The sequence below is a fragment of the Dermacentor variabilis genome, chromosome 1, assembly GCF_050947875.1.
Source record: "Dermacentor variabilis isolate Ectoservices chromosome 1, ASM5094787v1, whole genome shotgun sequence".
Taxonomy (NCBI): domain Eukaryota; kingdom Metazoa; phylum Arthropoda; class Arachnida; order Ixodida; family Ixodidae; genus Dermacentor; species Dermacentor variabilis.
In genome coordinates, this window is record NC_134568.1 from 122,159,488 (window position 1) to 122,177,469 (window position 17,982).

General features: G+C 44.0%; 1 protein-coding gene across 1 annotated transcript in view; it reads right to left on the bottom strand.

Annotated features, from left to right (window-relative positions):
- Positions 1-8,177: 8,177 nt before the first annotated feature.
- Wdfy2 (WD repeat and FYVE domain containing 2) overlaps positions 8,178-17,982 on the bottom strand; it is a 51,544-nt gene continuing 41,739 nt past the window's right edge. The window contains exons 12-13 of the mRNA XM_075694274.1: positions 11,480-11,588; positions 8,178-9,844 (exon numbers count right to left, since the gene is read on the bottom strand). Coding sequence (XP_075550389.1) covers positions 9,818-9,844; positions 11,480-11,588 — 136 coding nt within the window. The 3' untranslated portion in view covers positions 8,178-9,817. The remainder of the gene's footprint in view (positions 9,845-11,479; positions 11,589-17,982) is intronic.

Genomic DNA, 17,982 nt, shown 5'->3' on the forward strand with positions numbered 1-17,982 from the left:
GTTTAGTTTTACACTTCAGTGCATTTCTTAAATGGGTCCTGCAGCAATTTTTACAAACGGTGAATGTCTGATTGCTATTGAGAAGGCACCTCCTCACAAATTTGTTCCAACAAAAAGCTTTTTGATGTGTCTTGCATGAATGCAGTTCCAGTAATCAAACGCTGCCATGGCTATGCAGAACTAGGCCCCACGTGCTCTGTCCAGCGTCGAGCCATGCTTTCTTTTTTTTTTTTTTTTTTATTGACCTCAAGATTGTGTAGTGTGAACCTGTCATGCTGACAAATCTATGATGTTGCAGCGGTTATGCAGTGCTGTTATTCTCCACCACCAGATGGCACCACTCTCTTTTGTTTATTTAATGTATGTATGCATTGATTTGTTTACATTTTAATTTTATCCTTTTTTTTTCTCTAACGCCTAGGGTACTGTGTCATAGCCTGCCTGCCTATCCTAAGAGCAAAGCGACACATCCTGAGATATCTCAGTCTTTACCTTTGCTGAAGGCACTGCTTAGTTGTGGTGTCTAAAGGAATCCAGCAAATGGCCATCATGATTAAAAGCACATAGGAACGTACACAAAAAGCAGCAGGGATTTCAGCAATTTAAAGAAAAAAGCAGGTGCTCGCTTTGAGTGAAATTGTGGCTCCTTGCTGCAAGGATTGCAATAATAGGCTTAAACCTATATTCATGACAGCATTGTCTAGTGACCAACCATATTTTTTTAACCATGTTCAGAAAGTGTTGCAGGACCCATTCCTTGGGAGCCCTTAATCATACAAAAGTGCGAAGAAGCATTTTTCTTTGTACTCAAATGGTTACACACCGCACAGATCAAGAAGAAACCATCTATATTATTCTGTAGGGTATATCTGTCCTATATTTTCCAAGGAAATTATAAAAAAATTTAAGGGCATTCAAATAGTGAAAGTTACAAGTCACTTAAATGTTGAGAAAAATGATGCTTGTATATTGAATTGTCTTATTTCCAAACAAACTAAAAGTTTAAGGTTACAAGAGCCCATTTAAATAAGAAAAGGCTTAGTTACATCATTTCATGCATGTAAATGCCATTCACTACTGGACAACCAGTCTATAGTGGAACTTGTAAATCGGACACAATTTAAAAGCAATCAAACTGGTGCACCATGACTGTGACTAATAAAACAAAGGAACGTTCGGCATATCAGCAAATGTGGGTAGAATGTTATGTTCCTTGCAGGAGTTAAAGGAAATACTACAGCACAGCACGTCGTTTTAAAAGGACACAAACACTGAGACTGGCTAAAATACCACCGCCCCTTCCAGTCTGTGAAGATGGTCGAACAGCAAAGCTGTGTTTGTTACATTGAGTGTTACACCATGGAAGTCAAACTTTGCAAGCAGTCTGTATTGTAAACCTTTTGTTTCAGCATTATTTCACCTCATTTTCGCTTTTGTGTGCTTCAAGTGGTGAGCATGCTTTAGGAGTGCTGTGTTTTGCAATTCTCCCAGTGTTCTTTTTCTTTTTTCACGTGAGGTTTCTGTCTGTTTTGTCGTGCTTTCTTTTTTTTTCGTGTGCAAGTTGCGCTGCCCCTTTTTTGCCCTGGCGCTCGCTGTAGGCAGCTTCTTCCTCAGGAGTATGCACTACTCGTGGTCTTACCATAGTTGTAGCTGGGATGGAATGTGCGGAACCACTAATCCAAAGCTCCATATATTGGGCGCAAAACCCACCACTGAAGATGCAGGCGCTGCAATCGTTTTGTCCATTGGTTGGATTGGTTTGACAATTGGCATGGCTGCTGGGACTTCTTGCTGGCACAAAAAGTACCAGCAGCCACACACTCCTAGTATCGCGTTTCAATCGCTGGGCATTGTTCATTGGCTGCAAACTGCCAGCGTAACGTTTGTTTCACGGCAGGGTGGAATCACTCGTCGATAAATACGATGCCAATCTAGCTCAATCATCGAAAATGCATCATGTGACAACCGTATAAGATTCATGCATAAGATAACATTCTCGCAGGAGAAAAGGGGTCACTCCAACCCTGTTCCCACTGTTGAGCTCTTTTTCTTCTCTCTCGCTAGGTCACGAGGCCCCTTTTTAGCGAAGTCCGACAACGACGGTGCAGGGTTCGCATAAACAGCTTTGCTGTAAAGAAATTGATTTCTTTGTCTAAATCAAGACAATAGATTAGTATAGGCTGTCTAAAGACAAGGTATTTTTGCTGAATGACTGGAAAATGTTGAAGATATGTTAACTATTTCACACGTTCATTTAAGAACCCACAACCTCCTGCTTTGGCTGCTGTAGGTTGTGAGTTCGATTCCCACCACTGCTGAGCCCCCAAAGGTTCAAATGGGCAAAAGTGTACCCAGGCCTGGCGTTTGGATTTCTTCAGGGTTGATACGCTTGGAAAAGGAGCCTGAGCCCCGAATTCCTGTTAAAATCCTCGTGAGCACAAAAGAGAAAAGAAAAGATTCAAACAGAATCATCCGCAGCAGTCATTATTTGAATTAATTTTTCTCCATGCAAACTTTAATTAAGGTGTTGCTCTTATATTCGAACAGAAACAAATATTCAACAAATGTTGATGATGCGCATTCTCAACTCAAATGGAAAAGAATATTTTATTCGTATTTGCTCAGGAGGTATTGATGGGCTAGTTGGTTGGCTATTATTGTTCTATGGGCGGTGCATTTGTTGAGACATGGACAAACATAAAATCAAATACAGCACTTGCGTTTGTGTGACATAGTGTTCATCCATGTCTCTACAATATGCACTGCCTTTAGAACAATGATTCATATTGAACATTCACACACCCCAAACAAAAATATAAGTTTACCTTAAAGTTACATCATGAAAGGAAGCAATGGGATAAATAAAAACACGATGTTGCAATATGCAAGGGCATACTGACAGGTTGGTGCTTAAGCAAGGGGCAAAGAAACTCTTGTAGATAACTGGACTTCGGTACAGCCTTAGAACTCTCTAGTCTCTCCAGAAAGGATTGTGGTCTTTCATAAACTGGTCGTTTGCAGAAATGTAAGCAAAAAAATAAATAATAAAAAGTAAAGTTTCAAGAATCCTACAGGTGCTAAATACACCTAGTCATGTGAACTTTGCATTATTTTGTAAAGAAACAGCACTGAATTCAACTCTCCCAGGTGTTTCTTGACCAGACCATGCCTCATTTTGCCCAACAGTGATGAATAAGGTGCTACCACTTCTCCACTTCGAAATAATCCATAAACGTATTCATATCTCTTAGAAACACAGATCCTAACACCTTGCATTTAAGCTCCTTTACAAAGCAGTTTTTCTTTCTTTTTCATTAGGGTGACAGTGAATGCTGCCACTCCTTGGTCATTATTCACTATGGGCAGCACATGAAAATCAGTCTTATCTATCCAAACCAGTCCAATAAAAAATTTGCAGAAAAAGAAAACCTTACCAATGCCGAGGAATAGCTTCGAAAGATGCCACATTTGCATTTTCTGACTAACACTGAATATTTGGAGACATTAGCTGAAACTGCTGATGACCACATCAGTGAAAACACTACCTAAATGCTTTCAGGGTCTCCAATGTGCATTAACCTGAAACCCTTCTGTTTTGCAAAACTGTTTGGTGAGTATTTCTCAGATTTACCCAAAGGGGCACTTTCACAGGCCTCCTAGGATGCTCTTCCCATCTGCTGGAGTGGCTGGTCCAAAGCCAAGCCAAATGCTTTAGTGCTATCACATAGCCGCTTCAGGCACAGCATACACAGTTTTGCACGCCAAGATAGTCCTCCACAAAATCACTGGTGGCAGTGATGACATTTAAAATGTCGCATACATCTTGAAACACTTATGATCAGACATGTGCTGTAGGTTTGAATAATATATGTGCAAAGTGTATTAGTAAACCAAGCAGGAAGGAAGGTGGAGGGGTGTTTGCTCTCAGTGTCAGCATCCTGTCATGTAAAAGGTTCAATGCTTTCATTGTTATTTCGCAATTGGCTCCTGAAGGGCATTGTCCCCAATTGTAGCTGATGAGCAATACTAACAGTAGAAAAGATTCATTTGCACACAAATAGCTTTTCAGCACAAAGTTCTTCCTGTGTAAGGTCACTTAAGTTTGGAGACACCTTTAATTCTTTAGAGAAAACCAATAGAAAAAGCGACTTCAACATTAAATTTGCATGCATACGACAGAATCCTTCAAACATCCACTCAGTACAATTGAGGTAAAGCTTATAAGAACTCGTCAGCACCCCCTTGTATGGTGAAAAAAATGTTTAGGCACTGAATTTAGAATTCAAGGCTTCTTTTTGTGTCTATGTGCAATAACCAGAATAACCAGCATGAAAATAAAGCACCCCATATTATGTCTTATACTGTGTTCTGAATATAATGTGTGAATGAAAGTCTAGGTGTACAAAATACTGCAGAAAATACTACTACATGGAAAAAGAAAAATTGTTCAGGATGGAGGCTTGAAACAAAAATATTTTGTTCGCTGCCATGTGCTCCATTCCGTAACAGGTTAAGAATGTCCCCAGAAAAATTCACCGATGGTTATGATGCTCCCCAATACGAAATTTGAGTGCAGCTCTATACGTGTTTTAATATCGCGATATACTGTCCGACGCGGACACACTATCTCGTGCAGTACGTTCCAAACAGAGCAAAGTGTGGCGCGACTGCCTCGCTAATTGGGAGATAACGAGAGGCGGCGTGTGGGTGATGCGTGGTTGTGATTCACAGCAGCCGCCGAAGGACCTCCGCTCACGCAGCGCTTTGGTGAACTGATGACATGTAGAGTGCCTTGATGTGTGCACCCCCGCGAACGGAGCAGAGTGCATCAAGGCACGCTAATTACGCGTGATACTTTGGCACCATCTCGAAGCCATCGTCACCATAATCCGTCTTGTGCGGCACTATGCTTTTCTTCTCACGCTTTCACCATACCCTCCTCCTCCGCTTTTCTCCTTGCACTATCTTAGCTCTCACTGTCTTTCATTGCCTGCTGCGGTCTGCATCCGCTCTCATCTTTCGCTGTGCTCATTCGCTCGGTTACGAGGTACCACGTCCACGCTCGCTGCAGGAACAGGCGCCTAAGAGCTGCACTCTAAAACGTGTCTAAATTCACCAGTGAATCACGCTTCCTCCTGATCCGTCTCACCTCTTTTTTGCTATCTTTGCCTAGCTCAGGTTCAGTTGTGTGATGAACCACCTTGCCTTTATATGGGAGGTAGGGGTGTTTAAGGAGTTGTGTTCAAATGGTACAGAGCTACAGCTAGCACAAAGATGAGGTCTTTCAAACATGCACATACATACTTACAAGCATGTGTGCATGTACCGTCGTGAGCAAAAGTGTAGAGACCACGGCTCCGGGCGCGGGAGCAGCTGCGGGGCTGCTACGCGGCGCTGCTATCTCGCGCTCGCTTTGAGAGTGCCCCGAGTGACGACAAACTTCACCCTCGCTCTTGCGCGGGTGCTTATGATGGTCGCGGCGAAGGGGATTGCACATCGCAAAGCACCTAAAGTGTGTCTGAAGGGAAAGTAGGGTGAACTGCTTCCCTCCTCCTCTGTTTTCGGCATGCCTTGACGGTTACGTGTCAATGCCGTGCCTGTATCAGCATGCTGTTGGAATTCACGCGCGTGATCAAAGGCAACCAACCAGCTAGGAAGCTCTTCATTTCAGTGATTATGCAATGTATTCTATTAGTTTGAACAGACGAATTATCTACCAAGGTGGACATCATTGGAAAGAAAAACCAAAGCAATCACTAATGAAATTACATAAATTACCTTTTAATTATGGACTTGACAGCACACACATAGAAAGTTGAAGGAATAGTCATAAAAGTCTAGTGCTATGTTTCTACATATCGGAATGGCATGTAGACTGAAATAACTGACATAAAATTATTCGTCCAGTTTATCTAATTGCACACCTGGCATCTGAAGCACGATTCTCAGTGCAATTAAACTGCGACTGTAGTTGGGTAACGTAAAGTCCATGCAAAACGAAATACCAACTAGCCCGCCAACGCATTGTGCGAAATACAAAGTTTGAGAGGAGTCAGTTTGGTAAAAGATAAGAAGAATCTGACTTGTATACATCGACGCATTTCTGGAAAGGTCCATTGGACGTCTAGAGAACTGAGGAGCTTGCAATTCATCAGTGTCCTGCTCCTGTGCGGATCCCCAAATGTCATTCTGTTTCGACTGTGGCCCAGTGACTTGTTTCTTTTCTAATTATCTTACCTGACCAGACAGTATTCCATCGAACCCTCAACTGAATCAGCAACTACTTTCATTATCTGGGGCACTAAGCAATGACGGTATTGAAACAAGTATGTTACCAGGCGCACATACAGCGTTGTGTTTGCCGAAGAAGTGCGATACTACAGCACTGCACATTGATGCAAACGTGGTGGGACTGGCCAAATAATAAATTAGAACAAGCTTGTTTATAGGCTGCCTAAAAGCGAGCCATTCTCATTGAATGACTGGAAATTATCCAGCAGGAGTTATCTGCCCCCATGCACTTGCTCGGGGTCCCTGCACAAGCATTCAGAACACTCCTCATATCCGTTGTCGAGCCTCCCTTGAGACTCCCAATAAGTGTTTTTATCCCTTATGCATTCGAAAGAAATTAACATTCAAAAACTCTGATGAATTCTCGAATCAAACAAGATTCAAATTGCAGGGGCTATTTATATTCAAAAATTTGAATGTTTGCACATCCCTAACTGCCATTCCTAAAATGACGGCAAGCTCGTGTACATTTACAAACGAGGCAGTATCGTTGGGCTTCAAGTGCAGGCAATGCATGGCTGATGCAACTCGTGGATGGTGGCTAACCTGAACTGAAAATTATTTTTTTCTATTGTGTTTCGGTAGAGTGAAAAAAGTCTCCCATGTTCCAGTTCAGCTTTAGTTCATATAAAATTACTATTTCTTGAGGAGCTTTTCGTTTCAGTTCCTGTGCGATACCCTCGTGGCTAGTGCCTGTGTACATATGGGCTGTCAACACACAACCAAATTTTTGAGTTCGCTGGGCCACTGCGACAGTGCTACACACACTTTCGCTTCCTGGATAAACTTCCGATTTCCTCATGGTCAAGTTTGCACACGAAGTCTAATATAATGTTGATAAACCATGTGCCCTCTGATATTCTCTTAAAGCACAGCCACACAATTATTCAGAGATGTGCGAGGCAGTTTTAAACAGCTCCAGTGAACAATTCTTATCTCAGCCAAACCTGGGGTACTCCTCACAGGCAGCTGCAGCAAGGAAACAGCACCACTATATTAAATTTTAGATTCATGGAAAAAGGGGGCACAGGAAGAGTGTGCAAGGAAAGTGTTACATGCACTGATTGGTGTGCTCACTTGGGCTGTCACCAGCTTCACCATCTATTCTTTCCCTTTGTGTGCCCTTACTAAAATTCATTCACAGAGCCGATTTTGGGCAATTTACTAGGGATACTAAACCATTACCTTACCTAAATATCCCCAAATTATCTACCATCTTATTTCTTGACGTTAAATTATTTTATCTCAAAATTCATTATAGGTCTCTTCTCATTTCTACTTTTTTCTCTCACCCACTCTAATATTGTTTTATTTTGGTTATCTTATTAAAAGCACCACACAAGCTACCTGCACCACACAATATGTGCAGGCATAAAAAATTCTGATGTTTCCTGTGATCAAAAATACACCTTTACAACGGCTGTTGCAGACCACCATTAATGCAACACAGAGTCATTGTGTGCCCGATGTTTCCTATGTGGTACTACAAAAATTTGTCCTGCATCTCTTCAAGAGGCCCATTGATTTTAAGATGAACAAGAAGGGACATTCACAATAAGTGAATTTTAGATGTTTACGTTAAGAGAAATGCAATGCACAACAGGAAACTAAAGAAGGGTGCTCAAGGTGTCTAGCTTTGCAGAGATTTGAGTCAAGCAGAAGCAATTTAAAAGGAGTACTGTACCTCATCTGCTCTCTATCAATGTTTAACGCCAGTCAATCCAACACTAAAGAGATCCTCAAAATTATGCTTTAATGTTCTTGGGGAGCAGGCCACGGAAAACCAAACAACTATGCCAAGTAGAGCTTATGTTTTAGGCAAGATTTTATTTTTTGAATTGAGTGTGTTGTGTGTTCCAAGTTGGTGGCACAAGAAATACAACAGATTCACACTCCTTTTCAGGCATTTATTCAAGGACATTTAACCCACCTTTTTACTTTGCAGGAGCTCATTATCACAGATGTATATAACAGCTTTCACGAGACCACGTAAGTGCTAGAGTTAGCCACTGGAATACAGCAGTGTTCCACAGTGTTTAGCTTATAAACCTTCTTAGGCAACATTCATCAACAGCATGGCGATAAGAGAGCTTACATGTAGACAACTTACTAGAAAAATGGGTCAAGAGCAACAAATATTTCCTGGCAATACACAAAAAGGTGCTGGGCAAAGGAAATGGGCCAGTTTACACCCAAGCACCAGAAAGAGTGGACTGTGGCCATGCTTAGTTAAAGCAGGAACGGTTGTCAGCGGTGGCCTGTGTTAGCAAGAAGTTTGCCATTGATGCAGGAGAGATGGTTGCCACAAGAAAGCTGTACAACATAGGAGGCAAAATGAGGCTTCCATGCAGCAGCCTACCATTACAGTTATATAATAAAGGAAATGGAAATCAAGTCTGAGACTTACAGGTACACGATATGACACTGCCAGTACAGTCTTGTGGTTATATATACCATTCAGTACTGTACACCACAACAATGGCTGCAGACTATGTGTGCATGATGGGCATTTGCTGCTTCTTATCTCTCTGGTGGCACTCGTGCATCTGGCGGGGAATATCCAGCCTTGACAGCTACCTTGTATATTGTGCGGGTTTACATCACTGCAGTGGCAAGACAGATGCCCCGTCCACATAGCAGGTAACAGGACTTTCAGCTTTGCTAGAAAGTGCGCACTGCTCCACCATGGTCTAGGGACTTTCAATAAAGTACTAACAGATAAAGGTACACAAAGTTGACTCAAGATACTTCGACCACAGTTAGCTGTTCCCACGAGAGAAAGTCTGAAGCAGCACAGACTGCAGCAGGGCAAGGTGTCCCTGCACAACCTGCATTATGCACAGCTTTAAGGTCAAAAGCAAAGAGCAAGCATGGCATCTTTGGTGCTACGACTACTCCCTATATAAAGCAGTCACTCCACTGGCAGTTTTGCTTATTTGGATAGTGGTTCAAAATCGTCCTTGCACACATGTGTACAAACATATTAGTGTGTGCATGCACACACACAAACGAACACTGCCCCACCCTTCCCTCAACAGCATGCAGGAGAGATGTGCCTGCATAAAGCACCCACATAGACTGTGCACAGTGGCACGTGGTCTGCTCAGGGGTAGTCTGTTCTTTGTGGTTAGCAATGCCACAGATGTTAACACAAATTGCACCGACCCATTTGTGCACCACTGGTAAGGGGTGCTCTGCCTTGCACTTTGCAATTGTGCACAAGTCAGGCATGGAAACAAGTTGAAATGGCAACAAGCCTCAAAAGGGGCAAGTGCTCACATAAGCACCCCTTTCCCATCCCCCACAACTGACTTCACCTTCCAACGCTGCGTTGAGATGACCCGTTGGAGGAGACCGGGGTTTACGGTGGAAGACTACCGATAGCATTTTCTCCCGGTTGCTTTCCCTTAACAGCTGTTTCTAGCACAAAGAACGGCAACACAGTCCTGACAAATAAACGTGCAGCAGCAAGGCATTTTTCTTTTTCCAGCCCCTGCTCACTCCATGGCACACACACCTTGGCTGACTACAGCATGTGGCTGATGTCCCAAATCTGTGGGGAAAAAGAAATATGCTGCTTCAAGATACTCTGCAAGGGGCACTTCATGAAATTCATCTCAGCCTACCTGTTTTTTTTCATGATGGCAGGTCATTAGAACAAATTTAGTTGATGAAGAAAAAAGTTTTGGTGTACATTAGTTTGCTGTTGAATAACATCTCACTGGATGAAAACATGGGGAAGGCGGGAGATGGAAATTCAAGATGATGAACAAAATGAGAACAAGGTGAAAGCGGGAGCCAATATTTCGACAAGTGAACTTTTCTTTTTCAAGGTGACATATGCTTTCCTCAGCACAGTACATATAGGTATGGTTCTTCTGAAGGGGAGAGGGGCTACGGCGGGCGGGCGAGGCAATGACCGAGGGTGTGTTAGCGGCAAGGGCGTAGAATTGAAAAGAAAGGTGTCCTACTCAACGTCGGTGGAGGAATGTGAGGTAGCGCCATGGTGTCAGCCAGTTGACGTGTAATTGCAAGTTCCTCTTTTCGTGGAAGGGGGCTGGATGATGGATAGCAAATAGATTCTAAAGCTCCCTTTGAAACGTTCATGCCTACTGGTTGGAATGTGTTGAACTCATGGATGAGGTACGATTCTCTGTATCTTCTGCTTCGCACAGAATGGAAATCTGACTGTAGGATGTAGAGCTTAGTTCATCAAAGTTATGACCTGGTTGGCTGAAATGCTCAGCGACGGCTTTCGGAAGCTTTTTAGCTGTGTCCACCCGAAGTCTGTTTGACCCGACATTCATTGGGTGTCCCATTTCACAGGTATATAGTTCCTTCAAGCATATAAATAACATCGGAACTAGTGCAAGTAAAGCTAGTTTTCACTTCGTGTGATTAGCTATTAGCGGTGCTTTTAATTTTAAGGTCACCGTCGTCCAGGCCCCTTCCACGAAAAGAGGAACCTATGGTGACACATCAACCGGCTGACACCACAGTGCTACCTCCCATTCCTCTACCGACGTTGAGTAGCACACCTTCCTTTTCAATTCTACACCCTCACCGCTAACACACCCTTGGTCATTGCCTCACTCACCTGGCTTTCCCCCGTTCCACTTTAGAAGAACCGTATCTATATATACTGTGCTGAGGAGAGCATATGGTCGCCTTGAAAAAGACATGTCCACTTGACGAAATGTTGGCTCCTGCTTTCACCTTGTTCTTGTTTTGCTCATCATTTTGCTGGTTGGTTAGTAACAACTAAAATGGCCAGAGACAACTGTTTAATGGATAGTTAAAAAAAACAATCATAAGTATGTTTTGTATTGAAGTTTTCTCTTTCACATTAAACAAAGGAAAAATAAATAATGACCGAGACAAAACATCCATTATTTACAATTCAAAACTTACTATAGGAAATTTTGCCAGCCGCACTACAAAACCTCTTTTCTTGCCATGTGTGAATTGTGAAACGTCCAAGGCCACTCATATGGCAAAAAAAATTTTTTTTTTTGCACAATATTTTGGAAAGACATTTCCTGAAACCTTCTGAAACTTAAGCTCTACACCTGGTGCATTTAGCTTAAGTGATCTATTTCATAATACTTGGTGCCTTTCACGTTGCCCATCTCTTAAATACAGCTGTGCATGGCATGCCATATGCAGAATGCTGCAGTGACTGACTCACCTTTATCACCCTATCTGCGCCTGTTGTTAAGAGATGGCCACGGGTCAAGTCCAGATGCATGTGGACAATTGAGTGCTTTGCATCATGGAATGTGGCCATTGAGGTTCGGCTGAAATCGAAAATGGTGCAACAGTTTAGCCTGCATACAGTGTAGCTACCCACAACTGGTATATATGCCAACATGTTAAGTTAAAAATTTGTAAAAATCACACGCACACAACATTGGAAGGGTGAAGGAAGGGCAGCACACATCTTTTTTAGTTTGCCCTAGGCACAAACCTTTTGTGGGATACACACAATTTGGATACCTTTTGGTGCAGCACACAAGCAGAAGCAAACTTGGAACAACAAAGACTGACAAGAACCCAATATTTTTAGATTACAGTGACCTTTTGCCAATTTTGCCTGCTTCAGGCACTTGTCTGAATGAACTTGCTTGACGCAGCCACCCTTCTGCTGTATTTTCGTGACCGAAAGACTTCAAAGGGTATGGACAGAGACTGGCGGCAAAACTTTTTCGCAAACAGAATTAATTTTTTGTAAAACTTGAACATTAGTAAAATCATAAAACAATTCCAAATTTGCAAACTTTACAGGTATGAACTGGCCAACCAAAGCTGGAACAGTTCACTGGAAGTCTACTTCCATGAGTTACATCAGCACTAGAGAGTTAACTGAACCTATTTTGCTCCTTTATTCAGATGGATGAGCCATCATTAAGTCAAACGCATTTGAATCATGGCAATGTCAATGGTAAATCATACAAAATTTTAATTTTTGTTAATGGCCAATTATTTCCAAGAAAGTCCGTCTTGCAAAATACTATAGGACCAATTTTTCTAGTGTCAAGTCCATCTAGAAGCATAGTTTTGTCACGGAAACTAGTGTCCAGAAATTATTCCAGAATTTCAGCACGCAATGTACTTGCAAACTTAGCTTGCAAAAAAAAAAAAAAAAAAAAAGAAAAAAAAGAAAAAAAAAAAAGAAGAGAAAAACTGTTTTAAACTATTAAAGGGGCCCTGAACCACCCCTTGGGCTTGGTGAAATAACATAATTTGAGGGTAGCATACGCTGTTATGAACATATCAGCCAAGTTCTGCTGTCGTATGCGGTCAGAGGAGCTCGCAAGCGCAGCGCGAAGTCACCTTTTTCTCAAATGCTTTCGTTTCAAAAACCCATGCTCCTCGCTCTTTTTTGTGTGCTTTATTTCGTCATAAAGCACACTCCAATACGCGGCTGCTATTGGTCGCTGCGCTCGGCTACACCGCGGCCGCCGCGAGGTGCCGCCAAGAGTCTAGTGGCTAAGCGCACTGCAGCTCTCTGAGGACAGCCACGTTTGGCTTACATTTAGTGTGGCGTAGGCACCAAATCGAACATTTGAACTGCACGCCACGGTGACGTCTCCGCCGTAGCCTTCGCAGTGCAAGGCATTGGAGGAGGAAGGGGAGCACAGCTGAGGCCGTGTTTGATTGCCGATAACTCCGCTTCTGCTGAACGCATTGAAGTACTTTTTGTGGCAAAGTGGTCCTCAAATAGCCTAACTTCACATCAAATGTCGTTCTCCACTTCGATAAAAAGTGGTTCAGGGCCCTTTAACAACTTGGAACTGGAACTTGAAACAAAGCAATTGTTTGTGCTAAGATTCACGCTAAAAAAGGTGTGCTCAATTCTGTGGCTCCATTGCCATATCACAAGACATTACGTTAAATTCTTAGGAACTTGTTCTACAAGTATGAGTTTTTACTGAACTCCCAATTCATCACAACAGGCAGGTACACCATTACCGAATATACTAAGAACATGGATTTTACAACTTTCTCCTCTCTAAAATAGTAAATTACAGTAGATTTTTGTTAATTTGACTCTGACGGGTCTGAACAAATTGATTGAATTATCCAGCAGGTTGAATTAAACAAGGGGCAGAAAAGAAACACTGCTAATTAATTTGTGCCTGATTAATTAAGGGAAAATAGAATTAATAGAGAACAAAAAAGAAGGCACATTACAATCAGGTAAATATCACAACCACACATTGTGAGCTATGGTTATTGCTTTGAAATCTTCCTAGGATAGGCCAGAAATAGGCATTTTCAATGGGAGGTGACATCTGTTCAAAGCATTCACTGTGCCATAAGTTCCATTGAGACAGATGCTACTACTAAAAGGGTTACTATTGGGGTCACCCTAGAAGTCTGGCACATGTGTGCTGACAGGTAAAGTTTGAATTATCCAGTGGTCAATTACAGGATCGAGATGAAGAAATTTTGGGACCATAGAAATGCATGGGTGCCAGCCTTCATACACGACTGAATTAGCAAAAAAATTGAATTAACCGGAGTTGAATGAACGGACGTGTACTGTAATACTTATTTCAGACAAAGCAGACAGAAACCAACGACAAAATTATGCAGATCCCACGTACTGAGGAAATTGATGTAAATGAAGCTTTCTGTGCTGTTTGCTTTGAATGGCAATAATTAGCTGTGATGCTGACCACAAATGTTTCATTTATTCAACGTTTAGTCCAATAGGAGAGTGGTGAGTTGATGTTAAACGTTACCTTGCATGCACCATTGCTGTTTGTTTGCGCAGTACACAGAAAACACAGGGGGAGGTGTTTGCTTGAGGCGTTGTTGTGCAGTATACTTCAAAACCTCTGAGAGGGTTGAGCATATTCATTGCCTCACATTGCACATCGCATCATGGCTGTTGTGTACTGAACCTGGCCGCTGAGTTCAGCAGATAAACTGAGCGTGGTCGGTGGTCCCCGATTAATGGGGGTCTCCAAGGTACAGAAGCCTATAAATACTTGTGTTAGCCAGTTTCCCTCAGTCCATGTTTGGTTGTTGTGATGGCAATAAAGTGGTATTGCTGATATTTCCCCCGTGCTGAAGCCACCTCATGATACGACCTGCGCAACTTAACAGTGGAGACGAGGATGGGATTCGTCAAGTCACTTGACTGAAACTGCCACTATGGAAGGCTAGTTCTGGTCCGTACTCGTTCACAATGACGACCACCACAACAGGTGGGCTTGAGCCTTTCGACATCACCTCCCCTGAAGAGTGGGAGGACTATGAACAACGTTGCGAGTTCTTCCTGGAGGCGCAGGACATTACAGACGCTGGCAAGAAGAGGTCGACATTCCTGAGCCGCTGCGGTCCCACCACATCTCAGCTAGCCAAAGCACTTGTGGCACTGGCCCAGTTGAAAAATACCTTGTTCGAAACACTCGTTGCCGTGCTGCAACATCTCCTAGCGCTGAAACCACCAGAGCTTGCCAGGAGATACAAATTCCACTGCCATGACCAAGCACCCAGTGAGTGTGTCGCCGCCTACCTCGCTGCCTTTTGAACCACAGCACAACACTGCAACTTCAACGCCCTTGACACCGTGCTACGGGAGTGGTTCATGCTCAGACTGCAGATTGACACAGTGAAGTGGCGACTACTAGCACAAAAAGAGGTTTATTTATCATTAATACCTCAAAGGCCCGAGTATGAGGTATTACATGAGGGATGGGTGATCACTTCAGTGAAATGTGGATTCAACGGCAGCCTTGAAATTATGTGGATTAGAATGGTACACGGTGTCGGCGAAAAGGTCATTAGAGTCCCGGGCAGTCTTCAAAAAAAAAAAGGAATGAAGGTGTGCAATGGTCGGGCAGGCGGAGTGTACACAGATTTTTCGCGACGTAATTGGCCAGCTTGACAGTGCGCTGGAATGATGGCGGAAGTACTAAAATTTGTGGTAAAGACACAGTCTAAAAACATGATGCCATGATATCATGATATGAAACATGATATCTAGATTGAAAATTCATGCTTTTAATTTTAGTTGAGAGACACTAGTGTGGTATGAATCAGCAGAATAAATAAAATGAGCAGCACAAGCTTCTAGAGTGTTAAAAAGGACTGTTTGGTGTGGGTCCCAAAGAGAGCATGGGTATTCTAGCTTAGGTCTTACAAAAGCTAGATAAGTTAGTATTTCTAAGGATGGGGGTACGAAGCGCAAGTTGCGGCGGAAGCAACCAAGCATGCAATTGGCTTCGTTAGTGCTGTTAGAGGCATCCCTCACTAGTGCTATTGAGGAAGCAGTCGGCGTTGAGGCCACTGCCCGGGAAGCCAGTGTACCCACGATCCAAAGTAAAAACACGCTGTGATTCGAGTCGGTGCACCAAGGAACGACGACAGTCAGTGACGGCAAGAAAGATGGCGCCAAAGACCTTCGGTTACAGGCGAGTCTCAGTAAGCAATAGGACACCGAGAGACTGGTGGGCGGCTCCTGCGTCAGCTGTGGGGGCCCACACAAACACTGCCTGTGTCTGTTCCATGACGCCCAGTGGCGGGGATGTGGAAAAACTGGACACACTGCTAAGGTCTGCCGGTCCCGGAGGCAGCCTGACCCACATCGATATACTGAAGCCGAAGGCAGGACGCACCGTTTCAGGACTGCTCCTTGCACAAACATCTCGTACTGCGATGCCTTGGCGGTGATTGCTATCAACGATGTGCCTCAACCTGCCAAGAAGCTAGATGTGGGTGTCAGAACTGAAGGCGCACAGTGTCAGATGGAGGTGGACTTGGGATCAACTTTTTCGATCATCTTCAACGCCACCGCCAGACGCATTGTTGCAAAGGAGTGGGTCCCAAAGCTGCAGCCACTTGACATTATCATCAAGCCAACCGTATCGCTGTGCGTGGGATTGGTACCGTCTGAGTACAGTTCAAAGGTTTTGACGGCCCACTGCAGCTTGTCATTGTCAAGGGTGAGCGCCCAAGCCTTCTCGGGCTGGATTGGTTTCTGGCACTTGGTATCCATATCACGGGAGTGTAACGCATTGGCCAGCTACCATCCTTGCTTGATAACGTATTCCAAGACTTTGCCTCCGTGTTTGTTGGAACACTGGGCTGCTAAAAGGGACTGCCCGTGGAGTTAGCACTTAACCCTGAGGTTCTACCTATCTGCCTGAAAGCAAGAGGGGTTCCTTTCGCGCTTCAACCTAAAATTGATGCCAAGTTAGACAAACTGCTACAACAAGGAGTCCTGGAGCCAGTTGATCAAGCTCGTTGGAAAACCCCTATTCTTATGCCACTGAAGGCAAATGGGGACGTCCGCATTTGTGCAGCCTACGAGTGCACGATCAACAAAGCCTTGCAGCAGCACTCGCATCCGGTGCCGGTGGTCAGCCACCTGCTGGCATCCCTTTCTGGTAGAGCTGTTTTTGCAAAGCACAGGCTTAACACCAGCTGCCAGTGACTGATAAATCTGCAGATGCACAGACTATTGTGACTCATCGGGGTGTTTTCTGCATCTGCCGGTTACAATTCAGGATCAGCGTCGCACCTGGCATCTTCCAGAGTTTAATGGAGAACCTACTGTGCGGACTACCAGGCGTCTACAATTCAGGATCAGCGTCCCACCTGGCATCTTCCAGAGTTTAATGGAGAACCTACTGTGCGGACTACCAGGCGTCATTCTATATTTCGACGAAGTCCTCATTCCGGGAGTTTTGCACCAAGAATTGCTTAGTCTGCTTCGAGAGGTCCTGCAGCGGTTCCAAGATGCAAGGATTAAGGTCAAGAAAGAAAGATGTCAGCTAGAAGTGACTCAAGCGGAATTTTGAGTTTCCGAGTCGATGCAGAAGGAATCCACCCACACAGGCCAAGACACAAGCCATCCTTAGGGCCCCACGCCCTTTGAACGAAGCAGAGCTGCAGGGATTCCTCGGTCTTCTCAATTTATATCATGCATTTCTGCCACACAAAGCCACTATTGCAGAACTCCTGCACCGTTTGTTGGATAAGGAGGTGCCCTGGCCGTGGGGAAACGTACAACAGATGGCGTTCTGCCACGTAAAGCAACTACGGGCACCCAACCAGGTGCCAACACATTTTGACGAGAAGAAGCCGATCATCCTCGTATGCGATGCGTCCCCATATGGAATAGGAGTGGTGTTGAGTCACAGAATGCCGTATGGTGAAGAACTAACTGCTTTATATTCAAGGACCTTGTCCTCTACGAAGCGGAACTAAGCCCAGATTGATAAGAAGGCACTCACTGTGGTTGCAGGAGTAAAGAAGTTCCATGAGTATGTATATGGCTGTCCCTGCCAGATCCATACAGACCACAAGCCGCTCCTAGGCCTGTTCACATCAGACCGGCAAATGCCACAGATGCTTTTGCCGCATATGTTGCGGTAGTTCATCTTTCTGAATGAATATCAGAATACTCTCCTCCACCGGCCAGGAAAACAGTTGGGTCATGCAGACGGTCTCAGCAGACTGCCCCTAATGCACCAGCGCCAGGCTGACCTTTCCCTGGTGGAGGTTGTCATGCTTCTGGACATACTTCCAGAATCTCCAGTCCATGCTGGTGACGTGACTAGGCACTCTTGTCAAGGATGGTATCCTCTCCCGTGTCCTCAAGTGGATGTGGAGGGGATGACCGAGGTGCACTGCAAGTTCAGAATTCACATCATTCGTGTCTAAGCAACATGAGCT